The sequence below is a fragment of the Penicillium waksmanii genome (assembly GCF_028829765.1).
Source record: "Penicillium waksmanii strain IBT 27052 chromosome Unknown utg000009l:1.0-4314994.0:1.0-4318279.0, whole genome shotgun sequence".
Classification (NCBI taxonomy): domain Eukaryota; kingdom Fungi; phylum Ascomycota; class Eurotiomycetes; order Eurotiales; family Aspergillaceae; genus Penicillium; species Penicillium waksmanii.
In genome coordinates this window covers 3,423,447-3,436,875 of record NW_026643255.1, presented here as the reverse complement: position 1 = coordinate 3,436,875, position 13,429 = coordinate 3,423,447, and the positions used below count along the sequence as shown (strand labels likewise).

At 50.3% G+C, this 13,429-nt stretch overlaps 4 protein-coding genes across 4 annotated transcripts; 1 reads left to right on the top strand and 3 right to left on the bottom strand.

Moving 5' to 3' along the window:
* Window positions 1-256: 256 nt before the first annotated feature.
* Window positions 257-510, top strand: N7481_011619 (pantothenate transporter liz1; the record flags this gene model as incomplete). The annotated part of the gene is made up of 2 exons (XM_057270838.1): window positions 257-290; window positions 347-510. 2 exons carry the CDS (start codon window positions 257-259, stop codon window positions 508-510), a joined length of 198 nt encoding a protein of 65 aa, XP_057118012.1.
* A 341-nt stretch (window positions 511-851) lies between these two features.
* On the bottom strand, window positions 852-1,843 carry N7481_011618 (alpha/beta fold hydrolase; the record flags this gene model as incomplete). The annotated part of the gene is given in 2 exon segments (XM_057270837.1): window positions 852-1,689; window positions 1,701-1,843. The coding sequence occupies 2 exon segments, from the start codon at window positions 1,841-1,843 to the stop codon at window positions 852-854; spliced, it is 981 nt and encodes a 326-aa protein (XP_057118011.1).
* A 712-nt stretch (window positions 1,844-2,555) lies between these two features.
* On the bottom strand, window positions 2,556-4,412 carry N7481_011617 (beta-xylosidase; the record flags this gene model as incomplete). Its single annotated transcript, XM_057270836.1, has 4 exons — window positions 2,556-2,864; window positions 2,921-3,624; window positions 3,682-4,089; window positions 4,148-4,412. The coding sequence occupies 4 exons, from the start codon at window positions 4,410-4,412 to the stop codon at window positions 2,556-2,558; spliced, it is 1,686 nt and encodes a 561-aa protein (XP_057118010.1).
* A 1,858-nt stretch (window positions 4,413-6,270) lies between these two features.
* On the bottom strand, window positions 6,271-13,134 carry N7481_011616 (uncharacterized protein; the record flags this gene model as incomplete). The annotated part of the gene is made up of 3 exons (XM_057270835.1): window positions 6,271-10,766; window positions 10,853-13,056; window positions 13,121-13,134. The coding sequence occupies 3 exons, from the start codon at window positions 13,132-13,134 to the stop codon at window positions 6,271-6,273; spliced, it is 6,714 nt and encodes a 2,237-aa protein (XP_057118009.1).
* Window positions 13,135-13,429: the final 295 nt, after the last annotated feature.

Below are 13,429 nucleotides of genomic sequence, written 5' to 3'. Positions count from 1 at the left end.
TTGGTAAAGAGAAGCTTGAAGGGATGCGAAAAGGGCAAGCACACGACATCTGTTTGAGTACGCGTACCACCCGGCTGGGCAGTGCTTCACAGAGAACTACTGGCATGGAGCTACCAGTACATATTTATTCGGCCAATGCGACTCGTAGTCAACACATCTTAATTCGTTATTTGCCTGCCCTATCGCCACCTATTATACAAAACGAGCGCTTTGGTAAGCAACCCTTCAGTATGCAGTTGCTGCCTGGCTACCTATCATGATCTTCCCTCAGACCATGGCACCGACGTTTAGTGAGTGACCCTTTGGATACGCTAGATCAGCAATATAACTAATATGTTTGGTTCAGAATATGGCTTTCCGGCAACATTCGGCTTGGTCATTGCAGCGATAATCGCCGTTGTTGTGGTTCAGGTGTTTATTTTGCGGGACAAGCGGAAGGAAAAGGAAACCCCGAACACAATTCATGAGACAAAAAGTCGGCTCATTGGGATAGTCTATCATATTGGATGAAAGACGCTTCGCTTTGCTTAAAGCCTGAAAATCAATCAAAGTTGATAATCATGAACTAGAAGTTCTCATTCTGAGTAGTATCACAATATCTAGACAGTAGTAGAGATTGTTAAAGGCCACGGTGTAATGGAAGCCCCGCTTTATATTGACACGTAATCACGCTACTAACTTGTGGTAGCGCTGCTTAGAAACATGCTGGCTTGAAGAATCACACATAATATGACTTAAAGAAGTGAGCCAACAATCTCGGCTCATAGGATTCTGCGATTCTACCTGTCCTCGGTATCGTATATCGTACCAGGGCATAAAAATGTTGAGTATATGGATCTATCCCTCAATTTCTACGCCTTCTCAATCTTCTTCCAAAAATCCTCGATGTGCCCAGCAACCTCCGGCACCCTTTCTCTCACCACTCCATGTCCAACCTGGGGCACAACAGCAACATATTCCATCCCAACCTCCTTCAAGCGCTGTACGCTACATAAGTCATCCAGCTCACCAAGTACACAGAAGTTTTTAACACCAGCTTTGGAGGCTGTGGTAAATTCGGCATGTTTATCGAAAACACCACCATCTCGAACTATCCCAACCACACTCGCCGCATGTCCCTTGTGGTTTTTCATTTGCCAATCACGAACAGCCTCCGCCACGACCTCCCCTCTTCCAACTCTCTCCTTCCAATCCGAAGGAACAACCAATTGACCACCCTCCAAGAACTCTAAAACCCACTCTCGAGACCGATCCTCCAACCCCTCACCACCCCGCATGTAGCCCCTTTCCACCTCACTCAACTCCGAGCTTCGCAGCAGACCTGCCGGTGCGACAAGGACCATAGACGCAACAGAGCCAGGCTCAAGCGCAGCATAGCTCGCAACAGTCGATCCACCAAATGAATAGCCAATAAAATGGGCATCGTCCCAGCGAAGCGTCATCATCAAGCCATCAATCAAGTGATGAAAGCGTTCGGCATCATGAGCAATAATAGGCGTTGCAGAGAGCCCATGGCCCCATAAATCAACAAGAACGCAATGAGCATAGGGGAAGCGGGATTTCAAGGCGCTGGCCAGGGACTGCATGCCAATTGCGGGCGTCTGGACACCATGCACGAATACTACCCGCGAGATGGGCTTCTTGATGTTTGCCGGGGCGGGCGACGAGGGGGAAGCGAGTAATAGGCAGCTTTCCCGTACATGGTGTGCATGAATTGGGCTTTTGGGAGCACGATTCCGAATTGTTTAACGAATGCGGCTTCGGATGGTGCTTCGATCGGGCTTTCGCTGCCGTACTCCTTTCGTGTCCAAGGACGAGGAAGCACAGTTGAGTTGACAGGCATGGCGTTGGATAAGGTAGAGTATAATTCAGGAATGGCGTAGGTGGTCAGGCAATTGTGTTATTGGTAGGTATGAAAAAGATGAAGAAGGAATTTGAATTAGTGTGCGAGCTCCTTGCTCTTATCTTCTTCTCTTTCAACCAACCCTACCAAACCTTATACACATTGACCGAAGGTCGTACGATTCTGCCAATCAGGCCTGGCTGTTACTCTTTCACAGCTCCCCTCCCCGCCACCGCTTCCGGATACGATAATCTGCCGGCTTACTCTCGCTAGCCTCGCTAGCCTCGCTATACTCGCTCCCAGGTGTCTAGAACCCGAATGCCTTAAAAACACAGACAACACCATAGAAAATAGTTAATACTGAGGCCATGGCCAGCTCACACTTCTTTCAAATACAGCTGTAACCAAAGGCCCCCAGTGAGCTCGCACTGGGCAGCAGTCCTGCCCAGGCTGTTGGGACAATGGATTCATACCTTTCTCGTGGTGTCCGGTGTGAATCCCCTGTTGGAGACCAAAGTGAATCCGCCGTGGTTGTGCCAAAAGCTCCCGGCCCACCTTTCGCCTCAGGCAACAAAGCCTCGGGATTTTTATTATTCGTAGTCCGAACAGCTGGCGGAGATTACGCGGTGTTTTGCCCACTGCTAAGAGGAGCTACGAGCCAGGTTCACAAAGTCAAGTGCCTCATCGATTGTTTGATTTGAACTACAACCTATCACCACTTATCATAGTCGGGAATGTTCTCCCCAAAGTATGTCTCCGTCACCCTGGAAAATCCCACTTCTGGGGCATGCGGCGGCCAAGGTTTCCCTGTACCAGTCGCGAAAACAGCAAAGCTGGTGCCATCAAAAACGAACCAATTGGTAGGGGCAAATGCCAACCAGGACGATGACAGTTCTTTCAGCCAATATTTTGTACCGTTCATTCCCAAGCTATATCCGAAGGTGTAAGAAAGCGGTTGGGCGCGAATGTGAAGCGTCAGATCAGACGGAATGGTTGACGAGTTCAGTTTCACTTGGTCGTACTAAATTATGATCGGTTATTAGCACACAAGGGTACAAAGAGGGATTGAGTAATTACCTCGACTGTGCCGTTCATCATCAGTCTAGTAAAGATGCACATTTCCGTGCTGTTGACACAGCCAGAGACTGCAATATCCTGATGTTGAAGTTCGCTTAAATAAGCGCTGATACCGACTGTCTCTCCGTATCCAAGGCCCGACTTCGTTGGAAGGAGCTGCGCACTGAAAGTCATATTCAATGATTTCTGCTTTCGCAAAATAGCCGCCGGGGTATCTCTGTCACTCAGGCCGAAGACGTTTGGTTTGAAAGTGATTCCATTGGCGTCATTCTTTTTGATCTCGAAGTTCTTCGTGTAAGGGATTCGAAGCTGATACCATGAAGGATCGAGATTTGCACGATCAAAGTTATCCGTGAAAGGCTTTGGTGGTGAGACCTGGTCCGTGGTGTTGCCGAACGATTGGCTGAGTCGAATTGGCTCCCTTCCATTGACAATAGGCCATCCATCCTCCCACTGGACAGGAGCAAGAAAGGTTTCTCGTCCAAGCGGGGATGTGCCATTGATCTTTCTGCGGGCCAAAAATACTGCATAGCTCTCTCCCTCTGGAGTATCAAAAAGTGTGGCATGACCAGTCGACTGTACGGTGAGGCTGTCATATCCGTATGCACCGTTGAACAAAATCGGGTTGTTTGGCGCTTCTTCCCAGGGACCTTCAGGAGAAGTGGAACGTGCGATAGTAGCTCGATGAAGGTCATCCGTACCCCCTATACAAGTTAGACTGAATGAAACATAAATCCTTCCTGTTATGGACTGTAAGTTACCTTCAGCGATAAGGAGATAATACCATTGGTCGCGTTTGAACATCTTTGGGCCCTCGGGTCTGGCACTTGAAGTATGCGGCAACGTCCCATTCCATAAAGAACGATACTCGCCGACACACCGACCACTGTCCACGTCGACTTGGCATTGATAGATTCCCCAAATCCTGTCCGCGTTATTGTTTGGAGCCATGAGGTTCAAATAAACCTTCTGTGTAGCTTGGTCCTGAAATAAGGAAGGGTCGATTCCCCATGCGTCACCCCAAACAGGTTCAGACCATGTCTTCAGATCGAAGGACGACACCCACATAACACGGGGCCATACCCGTGAAACTGGATCATAGGTCCACCTTGTCATGGATGCCATATAGTACTTGCCATTGATGAGTGACAATGTAGGAGCCCATGTACCTGCCAGCCTGTTTAGATTATAAGATTTTCCTCGGTCGCAGGATACGGTTGAACCTACCAGCACCTGTCGGCACGCCATAGAGTTGAGCCTGACTGGGTTTTGTGAAAGCATGCGAGTAAAGCTCCCAGTTGGCAAGATCCTTTGACTTGTAAATTGGAGTACTAGGCCAGTACTCGAAGGACGAAGTCGCGATGAAGTATTCATCACCGACACGAATGACCGAGGGATCAGGATTCCATCCTGTAATAATAGGGTTTTTGATCGAAAGGGCTGCCAACACCCAAAGTTGTATGATAATTACTCGGTCGAGGAGCCACCTCATGATGAGCCAAATTGCAAAGGTAAGATGCCGATAGATCTAGCGCTGTAGGTGCACGATACTGATTTGTACTGCATGAAGTTCCCCCACCACCGGGTCCTGAGTTCAACTCGTCAACCTAGCCGACCCAATGTCACGGACGAGGATAGTCCATTAATCTGAATGTATCCACTAAGCTTTGAAAAGTGGAATCATTCCGTCGAATCATAGCTTCAAACTTGGCGGCCGTTCTCCGGCACATATCCCGAATTGAAATTTCAGGGCCGGGACGTGTCCGTGAATTATCCCGGCAGTTTCCCCGTGGGGTACAACTGGGGATTTTCAGAAGGCAATCTACCAGAAGAAGGTCGCTATTGGCCAGTGGAGAACAACATGCGGGATTGACTTTAATGCTCCAGTCCTCTCGAGCCAATTTGTCTGGATGCATGCAGTATTTCTACGAGCAGCTCCCCAGTGTAAGTTGCACAGCAGATACAATCAACTTTTGTGACATGCGGCTTTTCAGCCTTTGTGTTACCCAACACCTCAACTACCAATGGTACAAGCTAGATCATCAAGTACATCTATAGAGCTCTGGATCACATCGCCCGCGTTGACAAGCGTATTCCCCTGATGCTGCAGAACTACTTCCTCGGCGAAGAGTATTGGTGTCTTTATTTCCCTGCCAAGATAAACCTAGTCATCGATACCCATATGTACTACTTTGCTGAATCTGACGTCTACTCACAGTAGGCTAACGGTGCCATCTATGGATAAGTTTCTGTTGTAGGCGGTGATGAAAAGTTTCCGGTCTATATTGGCGAAAGGGCCTTGCAAACTCTTTACAGCAATACCTTCAAGAACCGGATAAGCCTGTTCAACACCCAGCGGTATGCGTAGAGCCATTATGCTTTCGGTGGCTCTATCTGAAATATCAAGCATAACAGCAACTCTGCTGTTGATGGTCAGGGTACTAAGAGGGATTGCTGGTCCTATGGGGGTCTTATTGATGCTGGTGTTATCCATACGCCACTTTCTAATACTACCTACTGCTGATACATTTATTATTTCTGCCGCTATGTCATATAGAGACCAAAAAATCAGATTGACTGTATTCACTCTAATTGTTTTGTACACCATCTAAGAAATCTCTATCTCCTTCTGTAACGAACTGAGGTACCTACTAACACGTCTCTGCATAGGCCACAAAACTAGTTTTGTGCCCACCACAAGCGCATTAGCTATACTTACGAAGATCAGTTCATATATGGCGCACAAGAAACAGTCACCTTTGTGCTAGTATATTATGCAAACTTAAGGGTGCTTGAAGAGAGGTAATAAAAGAGGTCAAGGCCAAATTTAACAGCGTGTCAAGTCTGCTAGGAGGTTCAAAACAAGGCGAGAAGGGTTAGTCATACACCATCTCGTGGGCTAAGACAGTCTAGGTAGGTCGTGCTGGACTTCACTGAGGCGCCACAACCGTTTCGCAGTCACGCGCCACGGGAGCAGCCTAACAATGGGGGCGGCGAATAGGCCACGGCAGGCCTTGACGAGCCCTGGAGGCTCTAGGCTCGTCCTCAGGAAGTAAGTCCCTTCTACATATACGTACCTAGCGGTGAGTCCACATGTAGAGTTCGAGCTTTTCTTGCGTCGTGCAAGCCGCTGATCCTCCTCGGCATAAAACTGTTCGCGAAGACTATCGGGAATTTTGTCATGTTTTTCGATAACCTCTCCCTGCTGCACGTATCTGGTGAGGATCTTCAAGTGGTCTCATATCACAGCAACATTATTTTAGGGTGTCTTCCTTATTGAGAAAGTCCCGGACCCGTTGAAGCTCTTCAGAAAGTTTGGAAAGATATTATTAATTATTTATTCGTGGAGATCATTTGATCTGGAGGTATTTATGAAGTTTCCTCTTCAGCACCTCCAGAAGAACGGGTTTTGCAAGGTAGTCGTTCATTCCAGCAGCCAAGCACTTCTCCCGATCACCCTGGATCGCCGAAGCTGTGAGAGCGATAACCAAGATTCGCCTCACAGCATCCACGGCATCGTTTCGTAACTGGCGGGTGGCAGTATATCCATCCATGACGGGCATCTGGACATCCATCAAGACCATGTGGTACGGTTGCTCTGCACTGGCCTTCTTCAGAATGCCCTCCACGGCCTCTAGGCCGTTGTTGAAGGCATCTACCTGGGAAAATCCTAGCTTCTTGAGAAATTGCACCGTTATTTTCTGGTTGATGAGGTTATCCTCCGCGATGCAGACGCGAAGGTCGGCGAGGGGGATCTCGGATAGATCAATGCAATCTGCGGCTGCGTTATCGGGTAGACCCGACGACCCGTCAGTCAACTCTGTTGGAGCTGCAGTCTCCAAATCCTCAGGATTGGCTTTTCGTACGGAGATTGAGAAATTAATAGTTGTGCCGGCATTTTCGACGCTCTTGAGCTCAATGGTGCCCTCCATCAGTTCTACCAGTGATTTGCAAATACTGAGGCCCAAACCACTGCCTCCGAACCGGCGCGCGGTACTGGCATCAGCTTGGGTGAAAGGCTTAAATAGATGTTGTGTGAGGTGCGTGGGGATGCCAATTCCTGTGTCCTTTACCCAAAAGGAGAGACGAACGATGTCCTCATTTTCATCTTCGACCCTGGATCCAATCGTGATGGACCCCTGTTCAGTGAATTTCAGGCTGTTACCGAATAGGTTGCCCAAAACCTGCTTCAGACGTACGGGATCGCCATATACGCGGTATTGGGGCGCGTGGATATCCTGGATGATGCGAAGATCTTTAGGCCATCGCTTGCTTCCGAAATCGGTCGCCATCGAGCGAACAACTTCCTGAACGATCTCCTTGACATCAAAGGATACCTTACGCAATTGCAGTTTGTTCGCTTCGACTTTGGAAAGGTCGAGAATATCATTGATCACAGAAAGCAGGAGTTCCGCTGATATGCGAATTGAGTCTGCCATTTCCAACTGCTGCTCCGGGAGTGGACTGCTGAGTAGAAGTTCCGAGTTCCCAATAACCCCATTAAGGGGAGTTCGTAACTCATGAGAGATATTGGCGAGAAAGACACTTTTAGCCCTGGCGGCCTGTTCGGCTAGCTGGGCAAGACGCAAGGCCTCCGCCTTCGCAGTGTTCGCGTTTTGCTCGGCCTTCATCGCTTCTGCCAACGCCTTCTTTTGCACCTCCACCATGGATTGATTGATGGTGGATACTCGTTCGACTTCTTTAAGGGTTAGCGCGTTGGAGTAGCTGATTCCGAGTTGGACGACGAGCAGCTGTAAAACGACCCGGTTGCGATACGAGAACGCGTTGGGCAGTCCCTCCAGATAGAGCACCGCAAGGGGTTGGCTCTCACTACTGCCGTGCGAAATGGGCAGCGCCATAACCGATTTGCTAACCGGGTTCTGAGCCAACCACGCTTCACTAACGTAGCTAAACCGCGGTTCCTGTAGGACGTCTGGCAAATAAACGGCTTCGCGAAATCGCACACAGTAGTTCACGATGCTTTCCGCGACAAGGTTGGAGTGTTCAATCGGTGTGGGAGGATCATGTATTTTGATGTGTCCAGCTACGTCGCCACTTGCTGCCACGGCCCAACCGACGGTCGTATCCGCCTCCGTGATGATTGCCGCCAAGGTAGCAACGTCATCGCAGCTCTGCATAATGACCTTGCACATTGTCCGGAGCAGCTCGTCAATCCTTAGCACGCTCGATATCACCTGTGACCCTTCAAGAATAGAGGCGAGGTCCAAGATATGTAGGGAACGCTCTGCCACTGACTCTTCCGCGCTCGGGGTTTCATCGTTGCCGGGAGCGGCTACCTTTGGGTGAATCTGTAGAATACTGTCATCTAATTCGGTTTGAGTAGCGGCTTCTCGTGTTACATCCTTTGCCGGCTGCTCCAGATCAAAGAGATGCAGGATGTGTTCAGCAACCCCAGTCGCCCCCATCCGACGGTAGAGACCAGCTGCCTCTTTCAGAGTGAGTGCTCCCAGTCGCAAAGAGCCCTCGCGCATCAGATGTCCAGCTAACAGATGGTGAGCCAGGGCTTCCTCGAAAGCAAAGCCATGCACAGAAGCGTGGTCCAATGCCTCTTGATAGAGACGAAGAGCAGCCATATGGTCATGCTCCATCTCAGCGATCTGAGCGCCGAGGATTTTAGTCCACGCCAGATAGTTCACGTCCGTGACTACTTGCCACTGTTCAATCTTACGCTTGAAATACATCAACATCTTCGCCAGACCGCTCATCTCCTCCTCGAGAGAGGCCTCGAGGGATCGCCCATTGATATCGGATGCCAGCTGAGGAGAGCATGCGCGATATGCGGGGTTGAGTTGCTGTTCTTTTCGGGCCCACACACATCCAGCTAGAGAAAGGGAATGAAAGAACATGAGGAATCGCGTGTTTCGTGCAGACCATATGGCATTGACTTTCTTCAGGCAGGAATTCCCCAGTACAACCGCTCGCTCGTAGTGGCCGTACAAAAATAAAGGAGCAATTTCAATGCTCTCATAGAGCATTAGCGGCCGGTCGCTATTCTTGAAGGTTCTTACTAGCCAAGCCTTGTATGCGGTGGAATTGTGTTCGTTGTCACTCATAACCCCTACCGCGTCATGCGTATGTGTTTTACCTTGCAAAGCACGGCAGAGCTGGCGAATTGTGATGAGGATCGTACCACCGGGCGTATCCAACTGCCAGTTAGCAATGTCCTGACAGCTGTAAACACAGAAACTTTCCAGCTCGGCCAGGTTCTCGGAGGCAAAAAATTTCGAGGTGGCCAGTAGCCCGTAGTTCAAGATGGTCAGGCTTCGGTCACCAGAGTGGATTGCGGATTCCAAAGCCTTTTCCAAGTGACAGATTGAGGACTGAATGTGATGTTGAATGTGATCGACAAAAGTCGAATGTAACGCGAGGCCACGACCCTCCGTAAGCGGGTCTTGCGACTGAGTAATTAAGGCTAGAGCAAGATCCCCACATTGGCATGCAAATGCGATTGCGTTGTGCCGAGTGAGCGATATCACAGCCAGCTGTAAGAATCCCATGCCCGCCTGGGAAAAGGGACCACGAGAGAGAAAAGTGTCAACCATGACAAGGGTTATTTGATAGAAAGTCAGCGTGTCGGACCAGAATGCTGCGTTCGTGGCCTCCATAAGGACCGCACCGGCAGCAACCAAAGTAGGATGCTCAATGGGCGCCGTCTCGATGATGGCATCAGTCTGAATGGTGGAGATGGCCTCACATAGCCGACGGAACTCTTTGTCACATTTAGAAAAACTTGGTTCATCATCAATTGTGGTGTCCAGAGTCTTGAGACATTCTTTCAGCGCCTGGAATGCACCTGTCGAGTTACCCAGTTGTACAAGCATACGAGACTGCAAGATACAGGAGGGAGCCTTATCCACTGGACTTCGGGCATTGGAGAGAATGGATTGCAGCAAGCAGTTAGCTTCGGCATGCTGTCCTTGATACAAATAGCCTTCGGCAGCGGAGGTGTATATCTGCAGCGTCTCGCCGTAGCTCACATCATCGACATCATCGTTCCACATGTCTTCCTGGAGTAGTATGATGCAGCTTTCGTATGTTTTGACAGCGGTCGAGCGGAAGCCAGTCTCACTCGCAGCTTTCGCGTGGTCGACCAGAAACTTTCTATAAGGCTTTCTTCTTGCCACGGAGCTTTTGATTACCGTAGCTGACTCGATGATGGCCGTTGCCAGCATATTGCAGTATTTTTCCTCGTGGGAATGATGCTGAAACAACACTTGTGCTTTGATAAAATTCACATGATCCTTGCCTCTTGTGTGAAATGACGCCGCGAGATGCATGTAATGGTCATATGCAAAGGAAAAGACGTCAGGATCCTGCGTTGGTACGATAACGCAGGCTTCTATGGTCGCCTGAAGGCCTTCAATCAACTCTCGCTCAGGCAGCGGAGACTCTGCGGCTATCTTATCGTTGTTCAGGAGCCTCTGGACCAGTTGAAATGAGAAAGACATGCCCAAAGCGGATGCCCATGCCAGGATTGACTTGGATACAGGCGATAGGCTACTCAGGCGCCTAGCTAAGAGATCATCGAAGATAGCGTCGTTATATTTGTCCGCCTTGAAATATTCCGAGATTTGGCTTAGATTGTATGACCACAGTTCCTTCTGGTAGTCATAGCAGATGAATTTATGCTCATAGCAATCGTTCAACATTTCACGAACGTAAAGCGGGTTGCCACTGGTCCTGGATTGAATGAGCGCCCCGAAAGGCCAGATAACAGGAATAGGTAGATATAAGGTGCTTGCAATATATTGCATCACGCTGTCTTCACTGAGTGGAGAAAGCGTGATGGTGGTAATCCCTAGATCTCTTCCTTTCCGAGCACCTACTATGGTAAGCATGATACCAAATGGCAAGACAAGTCAGATTGATACAACGATCAAAACTGATGACAGACAGGGGGGGGGGAATTACCTTTATTGATGGAGAGGTCAAGAAGCTTTTTCATCGTATTCGTGTTTTCAGGTCGGTAGGCTAAAATCACCACCATTCTGATTCTAGCCGAAATAATTTGAGCAATAAGCTCTAACGATTCTTCGTCTGCCAAGTGGACGTCATCTAGGCAGAGACACACTGACTTGTACCGTGTGAAGGTTCGCAGGATATCCAGCAATGTCCGCACGAGAGGCAAAGACTTGATCGAAGATCCGGTCCGAAGAAATTCCTGCGAGCTTTCCGTTCCAGTACTCTCAGGAGCAGGATGGCGGTAAGGTAGTGAGGTATTGGAAGGAGCAGAATGATTTGGCACCTGCTCAAACACGGCAGGTCCCGAACCAAGGAGGAATTTGGGAAGCCCTAAAACTTTGTGCAAAGTGTTCCACGTAGACCCAATTTGGTTTCGCAGCGTTGGTAAAAAACTAGGCTCAAACTTATTTTCTGAAAAGGCCTGCTCGAACAGACTTGAAAATAGGTGTAGAACCGGACGCAAGCTGTCTTCGGCGGCATTATCAAAGCGAGAGCTGGCGAAAAAGCCATTTCGTCGGGCTTCGATCTGGATCGATGTGATCAATCGAGTCTTGCCCAACCCAGCCCCTCCATCAATGTTGATTAGCTCGCAGAGTCCTTGCGACGCGAGTATGCGATGTGCAGCTGGTCTGCCCACAATGTCGCTGGAGCGCGAACTTCCCTCGCCGCTGGTGCTGTCGAACGATGCAGCCGACAGTCTCTTCTCTGCCTCTCTCCTATCTATGGCCACGGAACCGGACTCGCTGCCCTCGCTCGAGCAGTACTGCGAACCTCCAGAAAAACGCACGCGGCTCGTGTTGGCTATATACAGCTGAGGAGTTCCGGCGAAAGTCGCGCTCGTGGATGCCGGCAAATTGAGAAACCCATCAGCTGAGCTACGGGCATCTTCTTCCCCTAGGACATCACTTGGTGAGGGGAGCGCGGCGAAGGCTGCGAACTGGCCCTCCGGAAGCGACGATAGATGAAGCTTGTTGCCTCCCTGGTACAATTTGAAGCAACGATCCAGGACCTCGGCGATAGTATCCCGCTCGATCGTCCGACCCACCATCGTGCGTGGGAGCGCAAAAAATGGAGAAACATCCTTGCGAGCAATCTGCCAGGTTTCCACTTCTGTAGCATCTCCCGTCGCAAGCACCCTCCGCACGTCCACAAGATCATGTCGCAGGCCACTGACAGAGTTGTATCGCTCCGAGACAGAATTTGCCGTTGCCTTGGTGATAATCCGTGCAATGACTTCCGGGACTTCGGGTCGCAAGCTCGACACCGACGGCAGCTCCTGTCCAAGTGCCTCCTTTATGATGTCCATGGGAGTCTCGCCCCCAAACGGGGTCTGGTGGATTAAAGCGTTCCACAGCAGGATGCCGAGGGAGTAGATATCGGCGCGATTGTCGGGCTGGATGGGCGGCTGGTCGGTCTGTTTGAGGCCCATGAAGGAGATATTGGCCGCGGCAACGTTTCGATTCGCAAGGGCGGACCAGCCGGCGCTCTTTCGCCCGGTATGATGGGACAGGATACCCACCCCGAGATGGAGCAGTCTCACGCGGCCGGTCTCCCGATTGAAGTGAAACGCATCCCCCCGAATCTGCCCATGCACAATTTGCTGGCTATGCAGCATTTTGATGCATCCAGCTGCACCGATGGCGAAATCCAGAAAATTTTGCAACGGCATGAACTCTCTCCGGCCGGACTGATGCGAGCCCAGATCATCGATCTCGTCATCACATTTATCGCCCTCGGGACGCATCTGATACCAGGTCGCGTCGCAATCAACAAAGTGCAGGAGATCGTTGGGACCGGGGTTTTCATATATGCAGACCAGGAGCGATGGCTCGTGGCCCTCCTTGAGGCTGGGTAAGCGCAGCATCTCCACGGGCCGCAGGAGATACTTGCGATGAGGGGCAGCAACGGATGCCAGCATCTGATACTCTTCTTGCACCCTTTCCTCCAGGCCCAGACTCTCACCAATGCGCGCCATCACTTCGATTGTTCCCTCCGACCCTCTGTGCGAGCTCTCCAGGTGGCTGTCCTCGTCAAGACCACATAGGGCTGAGGTATCGCTCACATCAACCGGAGAGGAGACACTTGGCTGGCGAGCAGTCTGTGCATGATCTTGACTAGTGGCACGGCCGAGGTGCCTCGTCCCGAAGACGTGCCTAAGAGAGTTTCAGCAGAGAGCTTCGTCGTCGTTTGGGGTGGGGGGACTGGAAGTGAGCCAACGCACCATACGCCATAGCTTGAGCGAAATTGCCGCGACTCGTCCCAAGTATAAACCGATAGCTGATTCAGTCTGTCCATCAGACAGATTGGAGGCCTTTCTGCCTCTTCGTGCGCTTCTACGATTTCGCAGGAAACATGAGGGTGTCGTTGGGGGATCAGGTGGAAGGACCCACTGCGGATCGGGTGTCAAGATCGCCGTGCTTTTCCTCCTGTTCTCCGGTCGCAAATAGAGTAGAAATAAGCGCAATAGAAACAAGTGAGAAGGAGAGAGAGAGAGTCCGGAAAGGAGAACTACACAGTCAATGTAAG